The sequence below is a fragment of the Pseudonaja textilis genome, chromosome 1, assembly GCF_049901715.1.
Source record: "Pseudonaja textilis isolate UNSWEBS1 chromosome 1, rPseTex1.2, whole genome shotgun sequence".
In the NCBI taxonomy this organism is placed as follows: domain Eukaryota; kingdom Metazoa; phylum Chordata; class Lepidosauria; order Squamata; family Elapidae; genus Pseudonaja; species Pseudonaja textilis.
The window spans coordinates 293,377,560-293,403,740 of record NC_141990.1 but is presented as its reverse complement, the minus strand read 5'-3'; the positions used below and the strand labels follow the sequence as shown (position 1 = coordinate 293,403,740).

The following is a 26,181-nucleotide window of genomic DNA, read 5'->3' as shown; positions in this document are numbered from 1 at the left end:
CTTACAAGAGAACGGAAAATGACAACACAAGTTACCGTAGCAAGAGCAGGTACAATTGGACATGAGGAATACAGCCTCTACAGCAGCATGAGTGAGGAGGAACTTATTCAGATGGCCATTGAGCAGAGTTTGACAGAAGACCCTGCTGAACAAATAGCTGCGCAGAAGACAGTTACTGCGGCACCACCACCCTGTGAACCTTACTGTCAGAACTTCTACCTTTATCCTTGGGAAAGGTAAGCATGCCAGGGAGAAAGCACAGATGAGAGACAACTCAGAATTCTGCACACGTCTACACCTCAGTGTTGCATTTTTTTCTGATACAGCTTTCTTGAAGCTTTGTGGAAGTTCCCCATCATATCACTTAACAACCATATTACTAACTTAACTGCAATGATTCACTTAACAACTGTGGCAAGAAAGATTGCAAAATGGGGCAAAAAAACCTCATTTAACAAATGTTTCATTTTGCAGCAGCAATTTTAGGCTCAATTGTGGTCCTAAGTCAAGGGCTACCTGTACTGGCTGGAACATTTTCAGAGATGTTCCAAGGAGTTACATATAATGTAATTATACTCAATGTGTATAATGTGTAGCTTGGCCCTGAGTTAGGTTCCAGAAGACAGTTTAAAAGGCATGGCTCTTTCTCATGTAAGTATTCTCCCCCAATTCCAGATTAATTAGAATCTGGGGATTCTTTCATAACTACTCTATCTGAATCTGGATTTCCTTTGTAATAAGAAAAGTTAAATTATTCTTCTCACTCAGGTATGAGGGCTTACAATCTTCCAAATTCTGTTGAATTACAACACCCAGTATATCCCCTACTGATCATACCTACTGGATGTGCTGATAGATATAAATCAGCAGCACACGGTGGGTCATACTTTCCTTATCTCTAAAATCTTTACTTGCATTCTTAATTAATCTTAAATCATCAATTTACAGTATAATTCTTCCATATCATGTCTTTCCCCCAAACATCATACTATAGATTTCTAGAAATAAAAAAGTATGTTCTTGCACTCAGATACAATTAAAACACAACTTTAAGAAAACCCCTAAGCTATCAGTTTAGATCTAATTCAACAACAAATGAGTAGCATTTTCCCCATTAATTGATGGAGGAAGAGGTAAAATTAATTTAATCTCTTTTGACAAACAGTTCTGAAGTTTAGAGAGCAGCTATCAAGAAGTCTTTCATATTCAAGCTGAGGGACAGAGAGAGAATCCGAATAACCAAAGATAAAGTCTTCCAAATTGCCTGTACTTAGATACAGTCACATGTGGGCAAGACTCCAATGCTCCTCATAACTGTCCTGGTCTATAATCTGATCTCTCAGCATTTGGGATCAGCTAAGTTTTAAGGACTGATATCATTTAAAATGGTAAGTAAACACATGTAGACCTAATTAATGATCTTTTGTTGCTGGCAGAGAAGGAAAGGATGGCTTTCTCATCTCATCCAAGTTGGATTACAATCTCACAGGTGTCAAGCTTGTGGTGTCATGTTGCCATCACATGACATTTCACAATGTCTTTTTCCCTTCATGGATCTTGGGTGGGTGTGGCTTGCATGTGACGCATCTAGCCCACGGGCCATCAGTTTGACACCCCTGGATTAGATGAATGCAGAACTATTGATTGTAAAATGTAATCCAGCACACCTGTAGTAGTAGGCTAGTTTAGTAGACTGAGAGCAGTGTGTGGCTTATAGAGTTCTGTCTTTAAATAAAGGGAACAGTTGGGTTTCCCAAGGTGATCCAGAGGTAATATTGACTCCACTCATAAGTTGTTTATTCTGACAGAATTTATATGACTCAACTCCATCAGCCTTTATCCAGCTGTCTTGGATCATCATAACAAACAGGCCAATACAGCAATATTAATCTTTACATTTCTCAGTAAGAAAATTAGGTTTACATATCCTGTACTATAGGAAAGGGATATCAACTGTCCCTAATCCCTTGTCCAGAGGGATATTTTTGCAGATGAGCGGATAAACATTCCACACCTAAAGTAAAAATTCTTTATGAGTAAAATAGGCCCACTCCATACAAAATCTAGTTGCCCTGAATGGCATATTTTAGAAATTATAATTTGCCATAAAGTATTTTTAAACTTATTTTAAAAATATTGATATCCTGTCTTTCTATTTGTACAAGCAATGAAGGTACTCAACAATAATAAATACAAAATTAAAAACCAGTGGTTAAGGCACCAGACCAGAAACCAGGAGGCTGTGAATTCTATTCTTGCCTTAGGCTGAAAGCTGGCTGGGTGACTTTGGGCCAGTCACATTCTCTCAGCCCAACTCATCTGATGGGGTTGTTATTAGGGAAAAATAGGAGTAGGAAGGTGTATTAGATATGTTTGCTGCCTTCAGTGATTTATAAAAATAATAAAGGCAGGACATAGAAACACAGAAACATGGCAGAAAAAGACTTAGTGGTCCATTGAGTCTGCCCTCTGAATTTTTTATTTTTATTTTCATTATTATTTTTCATTATTTTTATTTTTTACATTTTTGTTGGATGATGGACAAGTGTTTATCCCAAGTGTGTTTAAATGCTTTCTGAGAAGAAATATTCTATTTTTGAACTTCCCTCCTGTCTGTTTGAAATTATGCCCTCGTGTTCTTGATTTTTGCTTAATATTAGGATATAAATAAATAAAAACAAAGCTACAATCAAAATTGTTTAATAAAATTTTTGGCAAAAGTTGCAGTTTGCCATTTTCTAAAATAATAGGAGAACAGTCAAACATATTTCCTTGAGGAATATTTTTCATAGGCCACAACATAAAACAAGTTAGATTAAAACACATGAAGAATAGATTTGTTAATAGCAATAGCAGTTAGACTTACCGCTTTATAGTGTTTCAAGCCCTCTCTAAGTGGTTTACAGAGTCAACAATCTGGGTCCTCATTTTACCCATCTTGGAAGGATGGAAGGCTGAGTCAACCTTGAGCTGGTGAGATTCAAACTGCCAAGTTGAAGGCAGCCAGCAGTCAGCAGAAGTAGCCTGCAGTACTGCACTCTAACCACTGTGCCACCAAAGCTCTTAAGAAACATATATATATAGTTAAGTGAGTAGCACTGTCAGGTAACCCTTAAGGAACAAAAACCATGTTACGGTCACTAAATCCTTGACATGAAACCTTCACTTTACTTCCATTTTGATTAGTGTTGATTCCTGGCAACTGCCTGAACAAGTCCCAGAACTCAGAAGTGGTTTGTCATTTTGTCCTTTTCCAGGGTGAGAGAAAGCGATGGGCCCAAGGTCACCCAGCTGGCTTTGTTCCTAAGGAAGGGCTAGAACTCACAGCCTCCCAGTTCCCAGCCAATGCCTTAATTGCTGCATCAAACTGTCTCTCACTCTCATGGGAAAAGAATACAGCTGGTCCCTGATTTAAAACACTTCCTTTAGTGACTTTTTCAATGTTACATCGGCTCTGAAAAAAGTGACTTATGACCGTTTTTCACACTTACAACTGTTGCAGCATACCCAGGGTCACATGCTCAAAATTCAGATGCTTGGCAAGTGATTCACATTTATGATGGTTGCAGTGTCCTGGGGTCATGTGATCACCTTTTGCAACCTTCTATCAAGCAAAGTCAATGAGGAAGCCGGATTCATGTAACAACCAGGGTTACTAACGTAGCAACTGCTATGTGATTCACTTACCAACTGTGGCAAGTCGTAAAATGGGGCAAAACTCACTTAACAACAGTCTTGCTTAGCAACAGAAATGTTGGGATCAATTGTGGCTCTAAGCTAAGGACTACCTGCAGGGGTGAGATTCAACTGGTGTTACTATCGGTTCGGTGACTATGCTTTACGCTGCATGCGCATGTAAAAAAACCTTAAGCTGTGCCACCTGGAGAGCTGAAAAGCACAGCGCGCAGGTGCACAGCATTTGAAAACCCTCTTTTCTCATGCTTTTTCAACCTCAGCTGTGTCGCGCAAAGCAGCTGAGGTTGAAAAAGTAGGAAATAAAGGACAGTAAGAGCCCGGGTGGGCAGGCGGGCCCAGCAGCAGCAGATGCAGAACCAGTTCGGTGTCTGCTGCTCTTCACAGCTACCGGTTTTATAGAGCTGGGCAGAACCGGTAGCATCCCACCCCTGACTACCTGTATTCCAAGGTTCAGACGTCACAATGGAGAAAGCTTCTTTTCCCGTCCCCCACCACACTTCTTCTGCTGCAGGATGACACTCAAAGGCCAATTGGGTTACTCAGCCCTGGATAAATTGTGCACCTCCATGATGAAGGATATGAAGAAAGTGGGGCAAGAAAACAGTGGTGGGATTCAAATGATTTAACAATTGGTTCTCTGCTCTAATGATTTCTTCCAACAACCAATTCACCAAACTGCTTAGAAACTTAGCAACTGGCTCTCCTGAAGTGGTCCGAATTGGCTGGACCCCACCACTGCAAGAAAGGTGTAAAAAATGAAGCTGCACCCACTTAATGTGCCGGTGAGCCAGGCATCCTTGGTTGATGAATGATTCCCCCATTCTCTGAGTTGTCTAAATGGATGGCCTTTCACAATTCAGTTGCATTGTTCTTTTGGTTCCCTTTTTAAAAAGGCTTTTAAAAGAAAATGGAAATCTTTGTGTCATGGGGAGAGGGGAACAAAATCTCTCCTGTATTGATTACATGTATGTGTGTATGTGTGTATGTATGTATGTATGTATATATATATATATATATATATATATATATATATATATATATATATATGTGTGTGTGTGTGTGTGTGTGTGTGTGTGTGTGTGTGTTGTGTGTGTTTTCTTAAGTTTTCATGGGTATTTATATGTATGGCATTCAGCTTTGTTTGGGTATTTTCCCACGTCATTAGAGTTGTGCTTTTAAAGTTGGTAGCAACGTTTCGGCAGAATCTCATCTGTATAGTGTTCGTCAGAAGCCTGATGATGGCAGATAAGATTCTGCCGAAAGCGTTGCTACAACTTTAAAAGCACAACTATAATGACGTGGAAAAATACCCTAACAAAGCTGAATACCATACATGTAAGTACTGCTGAAAACTTAAGAAAACATATATATATATATATATATATATATATATATATATATATATATATATATATATATATATTTATTTATTTATTTATTTAAAATAATCAATTAAAATACTTGCTAAAGCCCATACATAAAGATTGATTCCATGTATGCTTTGGCCCATCATTGGAAATCTCTGATGACCGGAAAAGCTGCATCTGATATAATTCTATCTTCAGGGCAACTTGAAAAGATATTGGAAGCTTATGAAAATTAGGCCCAACCTAGCAATCTCCTCCTGACCTGGTTTAGTTAGTTGTGCAAAGCTCTCTGACACAGCATTCTTCTTCAAAGCATTAAAGCAACCACATCTTTTGCAAGAGACACACAACTACTTCCAAAGCTTCTCTAGATCTCCATCCATGTGCACCCACACCCCATTCTGTCCCTGGCACTGACACAAAGTAGTTCTGCTTAGGTTCAAGGAGCTTAAGACGGAAAAGGAGAAGCTGCTTTGGAGTGTATGTGTGGAAGAAAAACCTAATACACGTTTGTCTGCAATTTTTTAAAAGAAGCTGCACATTTTCCTGGGATTGTGTAGCTGCCTTCCAGACCTGTCAGAAAAGCTATGTTGGGTTTATAGAGTTGCAGGCCAGTTTATGAGTCTTGGGCCATGAAGCACTTTCTGTCTTCAGATCTGAAATCCTGCATACACACATGCAAATAGCAGAAGCAACATTCAGAGTGGTTGCATAAGTATTGCCAAAGATGTGGCTGTTTCAGGCTTGAAGAGACAAGCTTTGAAACAGTTCTTTCAGGTGTTTTGCACAACCTTGTCACTCAGAACCAACCTCAGAGCTTTCTTTTTCTTTTCATTTCTGAACAACACTCTCAGGCCTTTCTTCCCCCTGAAGTGGAAATGCCTTCAAGTCCTTTCTCGGCCTGCTGTGTGGTAGTGGGATTAATCTCATTGCAGTCATATATGGTCATTTAAATCCCATGACACTTCCTCTGAGGGCCAAAAATAGTCTAGGAGTGAAAGAGCAGCTGAGACCAAGGCCTAAAAAAGCCAAGACCATCTGCTTTTGTTTAAGCCTCAGAAACAGGTTCTCTTTGTCTCTCTTCTTCGGTCTCATTTTCTGATTTCTTTACAAGACCAGATATGATTTGCTTTTCTTATTCAGAGTATTTTTCGCTATTTTATTCATGCTGTCATCACTTCAGGCGTGCTACACAGTCCGGAGGCCAGACTTCAGCATCCGGTTCAGGAGTCAGGCGGAGGTACGATGGCAGCTTCTTCATCTTACCCCAGGCTGAGTAAGTCCTTCCTTTCCCTTTTCTGTTGAAAAATGTTGTTTTTATGAGGTAGGTTTGTTTAGGCAGCTGGAATGACATATTAAGCAGTTCGTGAAGAATTTACAAAACTAACTGAAGGAAATTTTGCTCCCTTAGACTGTTTGCCCTCTTCCACCATTTCTATCTTTGCTTGAGCTTCTCTCTCTTGAAAGCCTAATAGTTAACTTCATTTGGTTTTGGTGTCACTTATAGGCTTTTCTGGTGCATTGAGCTGAGTCAGAAAAAGTAAGAATGAGTGGCTTCTCTAGTGATTAATTTTGACTGCCATTTAAGCCAGATTTTTTTTTCTTTAGCTACATTGCCACAATGCATTTTATTCCAATATAGAATAATTAGCAATAATCAATTTTTCATAGTCCTTGAAGGAATTATACAGTATATATTACTACATGTTGCAAAAGCTGTCAGCTCTCTGATGAGGGCCCTACTATGGCCATAATACGTACATGTTGTTTAGTAGTTAAATTAACCACAGTGCCTCAGTATGATTAGTATACTGATAGTCCTTCACCTATGACTACAGTTGACCCTAAAATTTATATTGCTAAGTGAGAAATTTATTAAATGAGTTTTGCCCCATTTTACGACTTTTCTTGCCACAGTTGTTAAGTGAATCACTTCAGTTGTTAAGTTAGTAACATGGTTGTTAAGTAAATCTGGCTTCCCCATTGACTTTTACTTATCAGAAAGTTGAAAAAGGGGATCATATGACCCTGGGACAGTGCAACCTCATAAATATGAACCAGTTGCCAAGCATCCAAATGTAAATCACATGACTTTGGGGATGCTGCAATGGTCATAAGTATAAAAAACTGTCATAAGTCACTTTTTTCAGTGCTGTTATAACTTTGAATGATCACTAAAGGAACTGTGGTAAGTTGAGGACTTTATTGTACTTTCTGTATCTGTATTTACAAAACAGTTTTGACAGCTGCAGTTTTGTCATATCTGGCCTAGTTAGTAGAATGGGAGACCATGAGAGAATGTCAAGATGCAGACTAGACTGAGAAGACAAAATAATCCCAAAAGAATGTAATGGCAACCCATTTTGTCCTGTTGCCAAGAAAACTATGAACTGAATTTGAGTTGAAGGTGACTTTAGTTTTTACATATAGGTTTGACACTAGTAACATTTCCGTTTATATTTTCATCTATATAATATTTTGTTTCAGTTTGCTTCCTGAATCGCTTTCCCTTTTACATTTATTGTGCAGCTTTGTCAATCCTTGTGAAGTGTGGTGACATCAAATGGTACTCGATATACATGGTATATATATGGTACAAATAAATATGCAAACAGGCATTGCAAATCCTGTGTCAGAAATAATTCTAGAGAAAGTGATCAGTTCTCCCTTTTGTTTTAAAGAGTGCTGGATCCTGTAGTGTTGGTGATCAAGGAAGGAGACGAAACCGCACTGCAGAACATGATACAGGCAGGAAAAAACCTTGCACAGCCTAACAAAGATGGATGGTTGCCACTCCACGAAGCTGCTTATTATGGACAAGAGGGCTGCTTGAAACTTCTGCATAGAGGCAAGTATCAGGAAAGGGGCTGATTGCAGAGTGGATGAAAGACAAAGTCACTTTATGATACAAAGCAACCTATTAGGTTGTATTATATATAACATAGAAAAGTAGCTTGCGTATGCAACTTGTTTCTACACATGCACATTTTATTTAAACAGTTCCCCCAAATTTGAACATGAGTTTGTTATCTGTAAACAGCAATGAAAGCAAGTTTTCATAATTTCATTATTTACGTATTTTTTAACTTAGAAACTTAAATGGTTATTTATCTTATTCAACATAATCTTGGGTAGTTTACAGTAATGTTAAATAAATGAATGCCCCATGTCTACTATCTATCTCCCCACTCTCTCTATGCATGTGTGTGTGTGTGTGTGTGTGTGTGTGTGTGTGTGAGAGAGAGAGAGAGAGAGAGAGAGAGAGAGAGAATTTCCAAGTCTTCATGGTATTTATTGAAGGAAAGCACATTTGATTCAAACCCAGCTTGGTTCATAGCTTTAAAAGACTGTAATGCTTTTTCATAAGAAAGCTGTGGACTTAGTATATGAACATTTTGTCTGTTTATACTGTTGTACTGATATAAAAGATGACGACGACGATGATGATGATGATGATGATCTCAGGCAGTGGTACTTTCCAAAGCTATTCTACAATGATCCTATCTTCCTACAAAAGCAAATCAATGCAACGCATACCAATTAAGTCTCAAAGACATTAATCTATCAATATATGCTATCTACTAAAGTACTTTACCATCTTATATAGGTTCCAATAGTAATTGCCATGGGTGAGCTTTTAGCCTTGATCATTCAGGTGCATTAGATTATAACTTTATTTATCTGCTTGGCTATGCTGCCAAGAACAGAGCTGTGGTTTCGTACATCTGGGGTACATCAGTTTGGAGAAGGCTAAATTAATATTATCTAGATGCGCTGTACGCCTTGCTTAATGTGGTTCAATGTTTTCTCAATAGCTTTCCCTGGGACAATTGATCAACGTACACTTCAGGAAGAAACAGCACTCTATTTAGCAACAAACAGAGGGAATATTGATTGTATGCGTTCATTGCTTCAGGCTGGAGCAGAACCTGATATTGCTAATAAAGCCAGGGAGACCCCACTTTATAAGGGTATGTAACTTCATTCATGTTGGATTTTGAGCTAGAATGTACTGGTGTCTTTAGATTTGGAAATGTTTTCTGCCCTGGAACCTTCACACATGTAATGAGTGTTGAATGTTCATAATTTGTCTTGAAAGTAGGATATGCCAGAGAAATAAAGAGGTTCCCATCCTTTTTCCCTCCAATATTTCCCCCAACATGCCCTTGAAATTTCCATTTCTAATTCTTAATTTTCTGGTTATAAAATTGTTTTGGCCTCAAGAAATACATCTGTTCCATTTAACAAAAATAAATTCATGGATTTCAAATTATTTCCTCCCCCCACAAATCTCCCCAGAGAAATAAAATACAAGATATGTTCGTATGCATGGCCCGTGCTGTAGCTGGTGTCATAATTAATAAAATAATAGCTCTCAACATACAGATTTTCTTTCTTTTGACATGACAGCTTGTGAACGCAAAAATTCTGAAGCCGTGCAGGTATTATTGCAGTACAATGCTGATGTGAACCATCGCTGCAATCGTGGATGGACGGCTCTTCATGAAGCTGTTGCTCGAAATGATTTAGAAATTATAGAACTTTTACTTCAAGGAGGTGCCAAGGTTGAATCTACAAACTGTTATGGAATTACCTCTTTATTTGTAGCAGCTGAGAGTGGCCACTTAGAAGCCTTGAGATTCCTGGCAAAATGTGGTAAGTACCAAATGCAGGAGGCCACAATCGAACCATTGATGGATCGGTTGTAGTCTGTACAGCATTCATTCATTTTTCATTTGTGCTTTCCTTTAATCAGCCTATAATTTGCTATTGGTTTCATTTTGAGTACATTTAAATATTTATATTTACTATTATTTTATTTATAAATGAAACAGAAACAATAGAAATGTCAAGAAACATCATTACACTTGTATATTATTCCAAGCTTTAAAGCCTGTCTGAGAATCCTAAAATAATTTTATTCCTCTTGTAAATGTGCAATATTTGCATTAATTGAATATTCATTTTTTTCTTATTGAAAAGAAGTCTAGTGTTGGGCTTTGTAATTGTGTTTCTAGTTACAGTTTTGTTAAGTCTGCCAAATATAACAGAGTTTTCTGTTGTTTGCAAGGGAAAAAAATTCTGCTTGGCAGAGATTTGTGCAGCTGAATTTTGACATGTTTGTTTAAATGAAACCACCACCCTATTGAAAGAGGTTTGTTCTCAAAGTGTGTGTGTGCGCGCGCATGTGTGTGTGTGTGGTTTATCTGCAAAGAAGAAAGCTGTCCCAGTTATTTCTTTGACTGCATTTTTTGTCTGCATCTCTATCTCCCCCTCGCTTGGTCCAGCCATTCCATTGCCTTCATGGGTATGCTCCTAGAAAAAGGATTTCTTGAAACCCTAATCAAAAGAGTTCACTCAACCATATCATATCTCTTGTCATAACTGACTTTTTTTGAGCTGAAAAAGGAAAATAAACAGCTGCAAAATACAAGGAGATTATATTTTACGGTGTAAATGTATTTATTCTGCGTGCATTGAATCAAATTATTGTATGATTTCCAGCACTTCACAAGCATAAAGCTGTTGTTGGAAATCTTTATGTTTTCTTTGGACTAGAAATTCCTGGTAAAGAACTATGTGCTCTTATTAATCCCAGATCTTTTGAGATTCTACTTTACACATCTTTCATTTTCAGGTGCTGATATCAATACCCAAGCTAGTGACAAAGCTTCAGCTCTCTATGAAGCTTCAAAAAATGGACATGAGAAGATTGTGGAATTTCTCTTGTCTCAAGGAGCTGATGCTAACAAAACCAATAAGGATGGGTTCTTACCAATTCATGTAGCCTCCAAAAAAGGCTATTATGAGTAAGTTGCTTCTTTAATTTTCAGTATTTGGTCAGTTTAACAAATGAAGATTAACTGTGCATAAACTGCAGGTTAAAATTAAAAAATCAGTTATGTTCACCTCAGCTGTTGACATCAAAAATTCAGTTATCATCTAAATAAAAGACAGTCTGGATGTGATAGATCAATTTAGAATACCCAAAATAACAAGAGATATTCAAGTTTCTACTGCAGATATATGTGCTATTTCTTTCTCTATTCCATATATGCATATTTATGCAGAGTTATTTTGGTTACTTATTGTGAATTAGTAATATAAAAAATAAAGGCAAGAAAAGCTGTCTCCAAGGTTCTTAAAAGCTAATGTTTATTTGTAAAGGTACAAGACAAGGAACAGAAAGAAGTAAGAATTACAAAAGATGAACCACTGCAATTGGCTTGATGTTCGAATAGTTGGCTAGATCTGAATCATGGGGAAAATGGGTTCTTTAGGCCACAAGGCTATAGTTTGGTATCAAGGTTATACAGGTGGTTATACAGTTTGGCCCCTTCCAAGTTGATTTAATTTTAAAAAATCCTAGTGATTATACTGTTTTAGCAGCATTTTGCAAATTCAGTACACAATATAAACTGATGATTCGAGAGCCATTTCAAGTTATATTAGTAAGTCAGCATCTCTAACCAGAGTGGTCTTACACAGATCAGCATCATAGGGTCAATATTTTTAATTTATTTTCAATCATTCTTACTTCAAGTAAATTTCAAGGTACACATGAGATTCATTGCACAGGAAAGTCTTAATTGCTCATAGTAATTGTTAGGGTTATATAATAATATGGATTTGTTTTCAGAAAGAATTTGAGATTTAATCTTTTGACGAACAAATCTGAATCTCTGTGTAACTTTTGTAATATGTGTATCAATAAGGTGTATATTTTGATAAGTTTATTCAACTTAAGAACTCTAGCCCCAGTTACTAACCTAAACAGGTGAACTAGAATATTTTCTTGTTGGGGTAGACTTCCATTTATAGAATACAGTGGTGGGGTTCAAATTTTTTTACTACTGGTTCTGTGGGTGTGGCTTGGTGGGTGTGGCATGGCTTGGTGGGCGTGGCAGGGAAAGGATACTGCAAAATCCCATTCCCTCCCCACCCCACTAACCTGCTTTCCAGCTCCATTCTCCTGTGCAGGGCAACAAAAGAAGACCCAGCCCATCAGCTGGGACTTGGCAGGCAGAGAATAGATGGGGCGGGGCCAGTCAGAGATGGTATTTGCTGGTTATCCGAATTACTCAAAATTTCCGCTACCAGTTCTCCAGAACTGGCTGAATACCACCTCTGATAGAATACTATTCTATGAAGGAGCTGGTTTGTATCAAAATGATCCAAGTTTCAGGTAAAACCATTCATAATAGCTTCCTATCTTTTCCATTAATAAGCTCTGTATGTCTGTAAATCAGATGTAGAACACTGGTTTTTGCTGTTCACATACTGAAAACACCTATTGTTCATGCAATCCAAGGAGAATGAACAGGGAGAAATTATTGCCTGTTTTTCCCCTAATACCTTACATAACTCGGGGGAGGTACTTGTGCCTTTCACATATCAACAAACCACTTCTCCCATCATTCCTAAGTACTGACCATGCACAATGCTGACAGGATATAGTAATGTTCCACAAGTAATGTACCCCTGCCAGAGGAAAATTGTTTAAAAACCCTGTATCTTAGAAAAGGAAGTGCAGGACACAAGGGCTGGGAAACTAAAGAGCAGGGACTTGGGAATGAGGCTGGAATTGTGTTCTCTGCTTTTATTCAAAACCCCAATATATTTTGTCAATAACTTGTGTATGAAAATGTGTGTGTGTGTGAGGGGGGGAGGGAGGGAGAGAGAGGGGGGGGATCTCAGCCCAAATCAGCCCATTGGAGCATGAGGGTCTCTTACTTGAAGCTTACCTACCATACCCATTTATAATAAATAACTTCGATTGCATTTGTGTTTTAATTTCATTTTTGCCAGGATTGTGAAAATGCTACTCCCAGTAACAAGTCGTACTCGCATCAAGCGTAGTGGCATAAGCCCTCTTCATTTGGCAGCTGAGCGCAACCATGATGATGTCTTGGAAGAGCTAATTGATGCTGGCTTTGATGTAAATGCCACCCTTTCTTTTGAGCGTTCCCGACTCTATGAGGATAGGCGCACCAGCGTCCTCTATTTTGCAGTCTTCAACAACAATGTATATAGCACTGAGCTGTTGCTTGAGGCTGGCGCTGATCCTAATGTTGACCTTATCAATCCATTGCTCATCTCTATCCGCCATGGCTGTTTGAAGACAATGAAACTGCTTCTTGATTATGGAGCTAACATTAATGCCTACATTGCCTCTCACCCGACAACTTTCCCTGCTACAGTAATGTTTTCAATGAAGTATCTTGTCCTGCTGAAATATTTGATGGACATGGGCTGTGATGCCAACTCTTGCTTTACATGTTCTTATGGGTGTGGCCCACATCCTCCTATTGAAGTTAGGAGGGACAGATATAATGATCCTGTAGTGAATAACGCTAACAAAATTGTACAGGTAATTTTTTTTTTATTATCTCACCTTTTCTATGACATTTAGAGGAATACAAGGGAAAAATAGCTCAGAGGTAAGCAACATAGTATTTTTCTTAGAACAGCTACAAGTTTAAATTCTGGTTTCTCCAGTTTAAACAATATCAACTCATCTTATTGTCTAGTCCATAGAAATTCAGGCTCCCTGACTTTGGCAATATCACCCAGCCTCCAGAAATCAAATTTCTTATTAGCTCCTGGACAGCTGAATTAATCACAAAATTAATATTAAGAGTTATTTTGTGTGAGATGGGCAGCTATAGACAGATAGACAGACATATAGAATGCAGGAAGGATAGCATTTGTGTAGTGAAGGTTTGAGTGAAGTTGGCTGTGGTGAGATGGCCATAGAAAATTGGCTTAGACCCACAGAATTCTGCACTGAATAGTTTCCAGACTGCAGGCAGAGCTTTATTTTTGAATGCCACGTATAAACTTTCATCCCATATATAATAAACAATAGATGGATTTTTAATGCAGAAAAGAATCCAAACACAACTTTACAATCATAAATGGTAACATTAAATATTCTGTTCTCTCCATTTCCTTTTGGGTATCTACCGTGGTGTCCCTATGTTGATTTATGTAGGAATCAGTAGATTTCAGCTTTTTCTGCAGAATGGTCATCTATGTTGTAGAATTTCTTTGTCTTGAGTTTTTTGAAAATCTCCCACCTTTCTGTTATGATGAAATAAATCAGTAATTAACGCTATTTTTCCCCAAATAACAATAAAGAAATGACCTTCAAGGACAATAAACAGACAATAAATATGAAGTCAGACACATATCATATTTGATAAATTCTCCTTTGATTCACCTCGATTTAGTTACAAGTATATTTCATTCCAGTATTCTCTAAACACAAAAAGATATAAATATATTTAAGGAATTTAGTAGACTGAAATTCTTTCATTTGGAATGTCAATCCAAAAAACATGTATTTCACTGGATTTATTCATCTAAACCATTTTGAACATTGTGGAGAAAAACAAAAATGCGTATCTAATTCTAGGCAGAATTAATGCACATTTGCAATGATGTTAAAAGAGCCTAATATTGTCATGCCCCTGAGACCCATCTGGCTCTGATTCAGTCAGCATTCTAGAAAGTCTTACAAACATGGATGTTTTGGGGTATGGGGGTTAGAAGGTTAAGCTGGCCAGAGAGTTGGGGATTGTTATAATTCTTGTTTGTTGCCCTTGGTGCCATTCTGTGTATATATTCTCTGTATTTTTATATTCATCATTATTGGCTGTTTGGGGGTATTGTTCTTGTTTTGTTTCTATTGGGTTTTAGTTTGATTAGCTAGCCAAAATTACTCTTGCAAGATGGACAGCCATACAAATAGATTAAATAAATAAATGTTCCATTGTTTTATACTTTCATAATGTATAACATACTAGAAATGGGGTGATCCCTCATCTGACCTGAGACAGCAAATGCTCTCCCCACTTCTCACCCTTATAAGTGATATGTCTCTCAATCTCGGTTCTCCACCAGAGGCTGTGGGTTTGAGGGTTCTCTGCTGCATCTTAGCTGTTCCTAGCATTACACTCTTCTGGACAGAGATTTCTGATGTTGTTCCTGGAATCTGTTGGAGCCACTCTCCCAGCTTAGGAGACACATCCCTGAGTAGGCCAACAACCACTGGAATCACTTTGGCCTTTATTTTCCATATCCTATCTATTTCCTCCTTTAGGCTCTCCTCCTAGGAGTATGAGATACTGGAGAATATGTTATATCTGTGTGTGTCTGTGTGTGTGTGTGTGTGTGTGTGCACGCGTGTGTGTATATACACATATATACATCTACACACACACACACACACACACACACACACACACATATATATATATATATATATATATATATATATATATGTTTGTTTTCTTAAGTTTTCGCTGGTACTTACATGTATGGCATTCAGCTTTGTTCAGGTATTTACCCGTCATTGTAGTTGTGCTTTTAAAGTTTGTAGCAACGTTTGGCAGAATCTCATCTGCCATCATCAGGCTTCTGGTTGTGTCCATCTGGACGGACACAACCAGACAGACACAACCTGAAGCCTGATGATGGCAAATGAGATTCTGCCAAAACGCATGCTACAACTTTAAAAAGCACAACTACAATGACGTGAGAAAATACCCAAACAAAGCTGAATGCCATACATATACGTACATATACATATATATATATATATATATATATATATATATATATATATATATATATATATGAATTTAATTCATTGTAGCTACTAGCACATAGATTGAGAAAATAAATTATGTTTCGGTGAAATAATTATTGCAAATAATTATACTTAAAACTGTTCTATGCTGCTATGTCTTGTATTTTCTTAAGCCTTTTGATCATTTACAGTTTTGATTATATATAATTTATTCTTCCCCACCCACCCAAGTTTTGTGAAATGGTTTCAACCCCAGAGATGAGTCGTTGGGCAGGCCCTATCATAGATGTTCTTTTGGATTATGTGGGCAATGTGCAACTTTGTTCCCGGTTGAAGGAACAAATTGACAGTTATGAAGATTGGTCCAACATTAAAGTCAAAGCAGGTTAGTTGCAATGTGGGCTCACGCTGTTGTTATTCAAGAATAATAGAATACACTAGTAATATTTTGTAATGCAACTGTTACTATTAAATGCAGTGGCATTTTTATATGTGAATGATTGCCAACTTATAAAAGTTAACTATATAGGAGAAAATATTCAAGCCTCTAAGATATGTTGAACGTTAATTCAATGACTCCCAAGAATTATACTGTATAATATATAGTCTGATTGTCAGCAGATACCACCTAATGATTTGTTCAAATTACTTCATTAAAATAGGCATAAGGGTGTTTAGGAGGTTCTTAAGAAGAGATTGGACAACCATTTGTCTGAAATGGTACAGCATCTCCTGCTTGAGCCAGGGGTTGGACTAGAAGACCTCCAAGGTCCCTTTCAAATGTTATTCTGTTAATCTGTTGTTCTGTTAAGATCTGAATATTATCTTACTAACTTGAGATATGCATACATTTTAACCATTCATATTTAGTTACTTTATTTAAAAATCCCTATTTTTTTAAAGTATGTTGGTGGTACAGTGCCTTTGAAATATATATTCAAATTTTTATGAAAAAATATTAGCTCATAGAGAATTATTGTAGGCCAAAAGTAGTATAAACATAACATGCTACTTGCTTGTTTACTTATTTACTTGACAATATTCTTTTCATTTCCAGAGCCACCAAGGCCACTTGCACACCTTTGTCGAATCAAAATTCGAATTGTGATTGAAAAAAACCGTCTTTCACTTATTGACACTTTACCTTTGCCAAGAAGACTAATTCGCTATTTACAATATGATTCTACCCAGTGATCTCAGGTGAACCTGACAGTCAACCATTATACGGAGTGATAATCATATGTATTATAGAGCGAGCTGCCTTGATGGAAACAGACTGATATGATGGAACAGAAAACTTGTTTTGGTATATAAGAAGAAAAATAAGGATTCCTGCAAGTTAAATCTCAGAACAAATGCAACAGCATTTAGAGTATGAGAAAGAGCTGAAAAAATGAGAATAAAGCACTCAGCAAATAGTGAAAGGGATATTATGCTATCTTGCAAGGAAAAACACTCTCAGTAGCTCAATATTTAGTATAAAATGCAGGCAGGGTAAAATGTAGATTGTAATCTACCAATAAATCTCCAGGTGATCTGCATGTCACCAAGAACTTCCAAGTCTCCCTGGTTTAACAATGGTGACAGAAAACCTTTTCCCTCCTTCATTAAACTGCTAAAATAAATGGAAGAAAATAGGAGGATTTTATGATATGAAAGAACATAAGCACAAACTCCAGTTCTAATACCAAAAAGAAATTCCTGATCTGGGCATGTGTCCAGTAGTTCTAAATCTGCCTTCTTAAGCTGTTGTTTTGTACTTGATTCTGGTTGATGGACCTCACAATTCTAGTGAAAAATAAATACACATTGAAAGCCTAAATTGTTTATAACCAGATATAAGGAAGAGGTAAAAAAGTTGTATCTCTCCATATAGGCAATGAATTATGCAGATGATCACACAGAAATCATTCATAGTGACATCAATCAATTCTTTTTTGGTTGCAGCAATTATAAATATTGCTGCCAATTGTATAATATATTGGATTTTGTATCTGTTGACGTAATTGTTAACAGGCATTAACAAGTTAACTCATTCATATGGATAACAAATGTATTTTGTGAATAGTCATGTTGGAAAACCATCTTGATGCAATGCAAAGATAAAAAGAAGTCCAATAATGGTTAGATCAGCATAATATTTCAGTTTTGGGGTTGTATTTTATTTTACTTCAGTTTGCTGAATTGCCCTGTTCAGCTGTTCTATTCTATATCATTATAGGGTCATGTTTTCCCATCTAATTTAACATATATTCACCTTTTATTCTTATTTATAAAAACATTTAACATTATTTTCTTGTTCCTGGTAAAGCAATTTTGCAAATACTAGACTTCAAGAAATGAAAGATATTGAAGAATTTAACTTACAGGAAATAAGAACAGAACATTTAACTCAGATGTATAGATCTGTATCATATTATATAGATACCGGTATATGTACATACATTAGTTATGAGGATTAATGTCACTGAAACTCATGGTATTTAACATTATTTTAGCAGCATTGAAGGGGACAGTAGATTCAAATCCTATGTTGTTTCAGAAAGACTTCAGGAGAAAATTCTTGATCTGCTATTGATGAAAAACAATAGTGAGTTGCATCATTGAGAAGTTAGGTTAATTTCAGAATAAATAATGTAGCTTAACACGGTTATGAATTGAGAATCCTATTGCTTAATTAGATTATGTCTAATAACTTAGGCTTTCATTAGAATAGTCTTAATGACCAATGATCTGTATGTAAGCAATGACTTAGCAGCACTATAGTTTTTTAAATAAAACTCTGGTTTGGTGGCCTTGTATACTTTTAGGGAAATAATTTAGTGGCATTGAGTTATTAGAAGAAAAATGTATCCTCATGGATGTTGTATTGTAGATACCTTAAATTGACATCCTCTTAACACTTAATACTTCCATGAGAAAGTATTCATCTTTCTTATTCAGATCATCTTTATGGGTCTCTGAAGTATATATAAAAAGTGCTTCAATTGATATAATTTATGTTTGCTGTGTAAGTGTAAGAAGCTTAACGATACTGCATCTAAGTTAATTCAAACAGATTTAAGCAAGTTCATTGTATGCATTTCAAGAGTGCTTTGCAGAAATGTCTGAAATAAACTGTAGGACACCTTGAAGATATATATAACTGGCTTAATATTCACAATATTGCAATTCTGTAAACAACTTTTTTTGGAAAAAAAACCTTTGAATTGTTTTAATATGACATGATTGAGGATAGCACCAATTAAAAAAATATACCATTTCATATTTTCTACAAGCTGAGAAATCTAGTTGGTTTTAGGAAATGTTCACATATCCAATATATTGAAGAAAAGGAAGCATTAAGAAAGACTTCCTAGTTTTTCTCATTATACACACACGGATAAATTGTCAATTTGAATTCCTCAATCATATAACCAGGATTAACTTCAATGGATGCCATAGAATGAGGAGGAAATTTTCCACTAAATGTCCCTTTGAGAGTCATCCTTTCACTTTATTAATTCTTGTCATTAAAAATATATATTTTACATTTATTTACACATTCTGCATGCTACCTCTCTTAATCATTTCACCTAAGGTAATAAATATTTGTACAGAAAGATTTTCAAGAAATCTGCTTGGCTAGGTTTACATAGTTCTATTAGCTGAATAAAGCCTTAACACTGGTTTAGCATATGTAAAATAATATAAATATTATTCTATATACTAGCCTGCTCCAGGGAAATACAAGTATAATGGTAGACAAGTAGCTTTCTACTGCTCCAGTGATTTTGTGGTTTTTTTAAAAAAAATTCACTAGTTATCAAAACTGTACAAATTCTGTTGTTTTATACAAGTACAAAATACTATTGTAAATCTTAAAGTTAAGAATATTTAGGACTTTAAAATAAGCTTCATAGTTCCATGCTTTACCTGATAGTGTTGAAGACAGAAAGAACATGTTATTATGCTCTATAATATTCAAAGAAGATTTTAGGATTTTTGCAAACTGTTCTATTAACTTTATCTGTTTGATCTATTATTTTATAAATGTGTGCCTAACAAGACTGCAATGTAGTTTTGAGATTTTTGTTATGGTAACAATAGATTTTTTTAATAAAGTGGAGATTAAAGCGGGAGGGATCAGTGTACTAATATTTTAAAAGCACCGCTTTTTAGGTGTTGTTGTTTGCATTAAAATTAAGTAAAATTAATTGCACTGTGTTTTTACTGTTAAGACATTTCTGAAAGGAGCACACACATCATATATATGTATGTTAAACGAAATACATGTAGTAGGAGGGGGAGAGTCTAGATAAATTTGGCCTGTAAAAGGTTAATGCAATATAATCAATCAGACCCCTGCACTGGAAACTGCATTTCCAGGTACATTTGGCTACCATGTTTCTCTAATTCTAATTTATAAATATGTTCAATTATATATTTATCTGATATTGTGTACATGTTGTACATTCATAGACTGCTACATAGGTTGCCTTCTCTAGTGATTTTGTAAAACATTGTGTTTGCAGAACTGATTCTTCTGTTACTGTGAGAAGGAAAGTTCCTAGAGTAAATAGGGATATTGAAATAAGAACAGGTGTATGTGTATACTGACATCCCTCTCCTTGATGGATCAAATAATATTTCAGATATGTAGCAAATTTAAGCAGACATCAGATGCCAGAATCCCAATCAATGATACAGTATGGAATATGTCTCCTGGGATATCTCTTCCATTTTCCACACACAGAACGTGGCACTGAAATGTAAGCCTTCATAAGTTCTGGTTTTACCGGCATATATGCCCACATTGAAAGCCTGAAAGAAAGTGATCCTTTTCTTAGAGTTAATTAAAATGTCATTGTCTAAGTCGCATAATATCATTTTCACTTATCACAAATGATCAAGAGAGACTGTTTGAACAATACACTTACTTTCATAAAAAGGGCAAAAAGAAAAATTTAAGAGTTTAGTATCTTTACAATTGTTTTCATTTTAAAATTTCTGAAGGCATATTATTTGATACATGTGCAGTCATAGAGAGAGAGAGAGAGACCATTGAAGGTATAATTCTTTGTAAATAGAACAGTACAAACCTATGTAGGGGAGAATTTCTTGTAAACAGAACATCTAATGATGAAATGATTTGTAAAAGCCACACTACAGCTGTTCTTATTCTATATAGTAAGTACAATATATGAAGTTCTTGTTAATTTCTTTATACTTTAGGTTTGGGCACACTACAGCACTCCTCATTTAGTGACTGCCTCATACAGTGACTGCAGTTACAACAGCGATAAAAAGGTAATTTTGTGATCAATCCCCATGTTTATATGAGCTTCCTAGATCTATAAAGCAAAGGAAGCTCAAGTAAAATCTGTAGTCCCTACTGTACTTGCTAAACAAGGACTAGTGGAGGCAGCACAGTTGTTAGAATGCAATACTGCGGGCTAATTCTGCTGACTGCTGACTGCCAACAATTCAGCAGTTCAGTTCTTACCAGCTCATCCTTCTGAGGTCAGTAAAATGAGGACCCAGATCGTTGGGGGCAATATGCTGACTTTGCAAACCACTTAGAGCAGGGCCCCAAAACTTTTGGGCACCAGGGGTTGGTTCTGTAGAGTTTTTTTTCTGCAGACTGGAGGGGTGTGGTTTTGTGTGCTGCCTGCATCCCATGTATGGGGCTTCACTTGTTTGCACAGCCCGTTTTTTTGGAATCCCTCAGACCAGTGCCAATCTGTGGACAAGGTGTTGGGGACCCCTGACTTAGAGAGGGCTGTAAAAAAACTATGAAGCAGTATATAAGTCTGAGGGCTATTGCTATTGCTACCTGTATATGGTCTGATTTATATTTGGTTTGCTACAATCTCCATTAAGAATAATTTCTTACAGATAAATCTAAACTTTTCAATTGCAACATCATATGGCATTGTTCCAATGGGAGAACTCTGGAGTGTAGAGAATACATACAACAAGCAATAAAGAAATTAACCCTGACATAATCAAGTTGCTAAAAAGAGAATTTTGAAAGGCATTATAATAATCAAACATTGGAAATTTATGCTGAAAAATAAATAGGGATACTGTATCCCTATTTGAAAAATAGGGATACTGTATAAATGGTGGCCATTTTCTCTAAATGTCATTCCATATTAATGAAATGAACAACTCAGTGGGGAAATAATCAGAATACAGGTCAAGGTATTAGATGCCTCAACTCTTGTGCAATAGAGCTATTAAAATTACAAAAAAAAAGCTAATTCAAGCCATAGGACATGTCCTTTTTATACTGAAGGAACTGGGAGCCTCTAATGCCTTAGTATTCAAATGCATCTTTTCTTTAAACAAAGCTATATAAATTCCTTTAAAAATATCATTTGAAAAGAACAAAACCTCACTTTTGTAAGATATCTGCATTTCATTTACTTTCAATATTTCCAAGTCCAATTCACTTTTGGTTAAGATCCATTTCATATCATTGAATTTGCAGCTCAAACAAAGTTGTAACATATAGTTGGAAACTTATTAGTAGCTTAGTTTATTGGTCTCTTGCCAGTTCATGCAAATGGTATTTTCAAAAGAAAGATAATTGTAATAGCTGAATCACAAGTGAAATATCTGAAGTGTAAAGTAGCTTTCATAATAGCGTTTATTCATAATAGCATTTATCCCCATTTCTCAAAGGACAATTGTATGGAAGTTTTATTGGTTCATCTAAATTTGCTTACTGTAACTGGTCTAGGAGTTCAGTCAGTACATTTCTAATACCTTCTATCTAGAGCACTTTGATTTAGAAATTAAGGAAATAAACTTAAGTTTTTGTTACATACAAATCTTTTTCATATTGTCAGGAGTATCCTTGTCATAGAAAAAAATTCCCTATTGTTCATTCTGTACCACAAAAATGTATAAATAATAAAGTCATGATTTTCACCCTTATTATAAATGATTGTTTCACATACATGGGAAGAGAATAGTGTAAGGCTTCTTGCTTTTAAATGACCAAATTTCATAGAATCATTCAGCTAAAAACAACCAAGGAAATTTTTGCTAACAGAGCTTCCTATCCAGAATTAACAACAGATGGGCTATAGATTAAAAACATGGATGCATTTGCACAAGAGTAAAACAATTCTCTCCTTTCTTCCTAAAAAAATGACACTTTTCCACCTGAAGACATTTTAACAGTGGAGACTCAAAGGAAAAAAATGTATGGGATTTATTTTTGTTTGTTGTAACAATCTTGGTATTTACATATCAGGGGAGGAAAAACAGCATCCTTATTTACAGAAGTGTGCATTACATTTTCTTACATGACCTTTTTTTAGCAGTGCAGACAAGACAAACCCCTGCTCCTTGAATAATTTTATTATTCACAATTTGTTAATTCTTTCTTGCTAATTTGGGCAGGGGCAATCTACCCCCAAACTAAAGTGTGGTTTATTTTTAATTTTATTAATTAGTCTGCCACTCTTTTTTTATCCTCTTTCAAACAACTCAAGGGTTATATATTTTAAATCCAACACATGGATACTTTGCCTTCACAATATCTTTGCCAGGTAAATAGTTCGGAGATAATTGGCCCAAGGTCACCAAGAGAACATATCTTAGCAGGAGACCTGATACATCAACACTGGGTTGATTTCAACACCCTTTCACACTTTCCTGGCTTTTTTTTTTAATTCCCTGATGATCCTCCAGAGCAGGGGGGCCTGAGATTAAAGAGCAGATCAGCTGTTTTTTTTTTTTCAAGCTCTGGAAGTAGCCTAAGGCACAGTTTCCAAATCAGCACTGTGAGCAACCTGATGATCGAGAAGTGAGGTCCTTGCAAGCTGAGGGGAGCTGCTACAGCTAAAGATAACTGAAGACGCTAAAGATGAGGGGCGGCGCGGAGGGCTTGGTGGGGATGGGCTTCCACACTACAGGCCGATACACTTTCTGCCCTGGCTGGCAGAAGGCCTCTCCCTCCGTCGGGGAAGGAGCATCTTTCCGCCACGAACCCAAAGCCGAGAAGGGGGCCGCGGGGGGCAGGGCGGCAGGCAGCGGGGGCGGGTAGACGCCGGGGGAGGCCTGTGGCCCGTGGTACTGAAATGGACAGCAGCCCCAGGTCCTGAGTCCCTTGAGGGCGGCCTCGGCCTCTGGTCTGCGCTGGGGGCTCTCGGGAACCGTCCCGGTGCCGCCGCCGTCGAGGCCTATGATATTTTTCTTTCCCTCGTAAGGAGGCAGGTCTTTGGAGGATGACGAGGGTGACGAGGAAGAAGAGGGCGATGAGCAAACTCCCACTGGAAAGATCACGCCACTGACAACACCGGGGGAGCCCGGAGCAGGCCGGGGTTCTTCCCAAAAAGAAGCGGGCAGTTGCCTTTTCCTCATGGGTACTTGGTCGGGCCTGGCGCCTGCTTCCGAAGTCCCCGCCTGCTGCTGCTGCTGCTGCTGCTGCTGCTGCTCACCGCCGAGGCGCTCTGGGGCTTTGGAGGCCTTGTCGCCCTTGGCCGGCCCGGAAGCCCCGTGGCCTCGGCCTAGCGATCTCTCTGGGCTCAGGCCTCGTGCCCTCCCTTCAGGCGGTCTCCGCTCCCGAGCGGGAGGCAACTGAGGCTGCAGGTGGTGGTGGTGGTGGTGGTGGTGGTGATGGCAGCGGGGCAAGCGGGAATATTTCTGCGAAAAGCGCTTGAGCTGCTTCTGCAGGTACTTCCTGTGGTCTACGGAGCGGCGGCAGGGGGCCGACTTGTCCAGGGCAGCCTTGATGTCGCTCGAGGCCAAGTTGACGAAGTTGAGGAGGGTTTTCACTTCGCTGTCTGCCGAAGCCATCGCTCAGCCCGGCCGCGGATCCGAAGAGGCGAGGAAGAAGGAGAGCCCGTCCATGAAAGGGTTGGCTCCCTCAGAGCCAGCGCGCGCCTGGGAGCGCCTAACCCGAGGCGACGGTCGGTTCGCTTAGGCTAAATGGGATGACGGGGAATGTTGATCCTTGGCAGGAACATCGGGCCGCTTTTCCCACATGGGAAGGTGGGTAACACAGGTAGGTAGCCACCCGCGTGCATTTCTTCCCAGTTTGTGCTTTCACACCATACCGGAGACTTCCAAAAAGACCGCTCCAAGTGTTAATTGATCAAAATGCGCTGCGCCTTCCCCCGTTTCCTTGATTTTTTTCCCCCCTCTGGTAATGAAAAAAATATATATGGGAAAATCAGAGAGAAGATACAGATTAAAACAGGCATGGGTGGACCTCTCGTAGAACTCAAGGATGAGGCAGAGTAAATGCCTGATTAAAAACTTCATCTAGATTGAAGTATCTGTTGTTAGGGATGCAAATGCATTTTTGAATGCTTTCAGTGCTCGACTCCCACAATACTGAAGTAAGTAATTATATTTTTCAACTTATAAAAGTTATATTGTATATTGTAAACGTTTTTTTCCCATAGTTTACCCACTTGCATTCAGTTTAAATGATTATTATTAAAAAGTCCCCTCTACCTTCTGTCCTCTCCTTGGCATTCCACGTGTCTGCACAAATAGGGTAACAAAGACTAAAATGCATTTTTACTTTCACACACTACAAATTCCTGAAGAAATAACTCACATTTCTTTTCACATATCTGTAATGATCATATTCATATTATACTCAGCTCTCTGTTAAAACCCAGTTTTAACACTATTAATTACAGCTCCACATACACCCCCAATACTTTTTAGCTTAATAATGCAATTGTATAAACTGTTATGTATTCAGTGGATCCAGATAAACATTTTTAGGATTTCAGTTTTTAAATGCCTGAATATTCTTTCTCTCTTACTCTCTCATTCTGTAATCCACATAATATATATAAACACTAAAATATGCTGGGCACAAAGGCAGACCTGCAGAAGTGAGACAAACATTTGTTTCAAATAATTAATCCATTCAATATATACATTGTTTCAAATGCTTTCATCTCCTGCAGGATCATGAACTCCATCCACAAAGGTCTTGCAGTATTGTATACATATTTGTTTATAATTATTCTACAAATTTACAGCTTAATAATACAATTATATCATATGTACAATCATTCCTATATATCTCAATATAGTCTGTTTCTCTTATTCCAGTCTTATACTTGCTGTGACTGTGGCCCTACTAGTTAATCTTACTAGACAGGTAGCATTTAACCTTTGAGTAGATATCTATGCACCATTTTCATGGCCTTCCACATTAAATTACACCCTTCCCAGCAAGATTCTCTCTTAAACCTTGAGTGTTACTGTAACTCTGTGGTAGAGAAGAAGCAGCTCACCAGCTAATCTTGTTACATAGGTTAGATACTACCAACCTTTAGAGAAGCAGCCGGACCCTGTGAGTGTTTTGCAGCACTTGAGTAAGCTGAATGAATATCAAGCCCTTCTAGTTAGGAGGCTTTCTCAGGCCAATCAGAAGCCACTTTGCCAAATACAAAGCATCCCAATCAGGCATTAGGCTCCCTGTTCTCACATTCTTTGCCATCACAAATTGTCACCATGGGGACAGCCACAGAAAGACAGCTAATAAATACGATCATTTCCCTG

General features: G+C 37.5%; 2 protein-coding genes across 2 annotated transcripts; one reads left to right on the top strand and one right to left on the bottom strand.

The window, feature by feature from the left end:
- On the top strand, nt 1-19,853 carry ASB2 (ankyrin repeat and SOCS box containing 2). Its single transcript, XM_026713431.2, has 9 exons — nt 1-236; nt 6,247-6,339; nt 7,745-7,911; nt 8,879-9,034; nt 9,474-9,719; nt 10,702-10,873; nt 12,873-13,434; nt 15,889-16,042; nt 16,715-19,853. The coding sequence occupies exons 1-9, from the start codon at nt 19-21 to the stop codon at nt 16,849-16,851; spliced, it is 1,905 nt and encodes a 634-aa protein (XP_026569216.1). The 5' UTR covers nt 1-18; the 3' UTR covers nt 16,852-19,853.
- On the bottom strand, nt 16,941-24,788 carry FAM181A (family with sequence similarity 181 member A). Its single transcript, XM_087922143.1, has one exon. It carries the CDS (start codon nt 24,448-24,450, stop codon nt 23,494-23,496), a length of 957 nt encoding a protein of 318 aa, XP_087778269.1. The 5' UTR covers nt 24,451-24,788; the 3' UTR covers nt 16,941-23,493.
- Between the last annotated feature and the right edge of the window lie 1,393 nt (nt 24,789-26,181).

Coding starts and splice junctions, on each gene's coding strand:
- ASB2 (XM_026713431.2), top strand. CDS start 19: ATGACAACACAAGTTACCGTAGCAAGAGCAGGTACAATTGGACATGAG. Junction 9,720..10,701: donor GAGATTCCTGGCAAAATGTG/GTAAGTACCAAA, acceptor TTTCATTTTCAG/GTGCTGATATCAATACCCAA. Junction 10,874..12,872: donor TCCAAAAAAGGCTATTATGA/GTAAGTTGCTTC, acceptor CATTTTTGCCAG/GATTGTGAAAATGCTACTCC.
- FAM181A (XM_087922143.1), bottom strand. CDS start 24,450: ATGGCTTCGGCAGACAGCGAAGTGAAAACCCTCCTCAACTTCGTCAAC.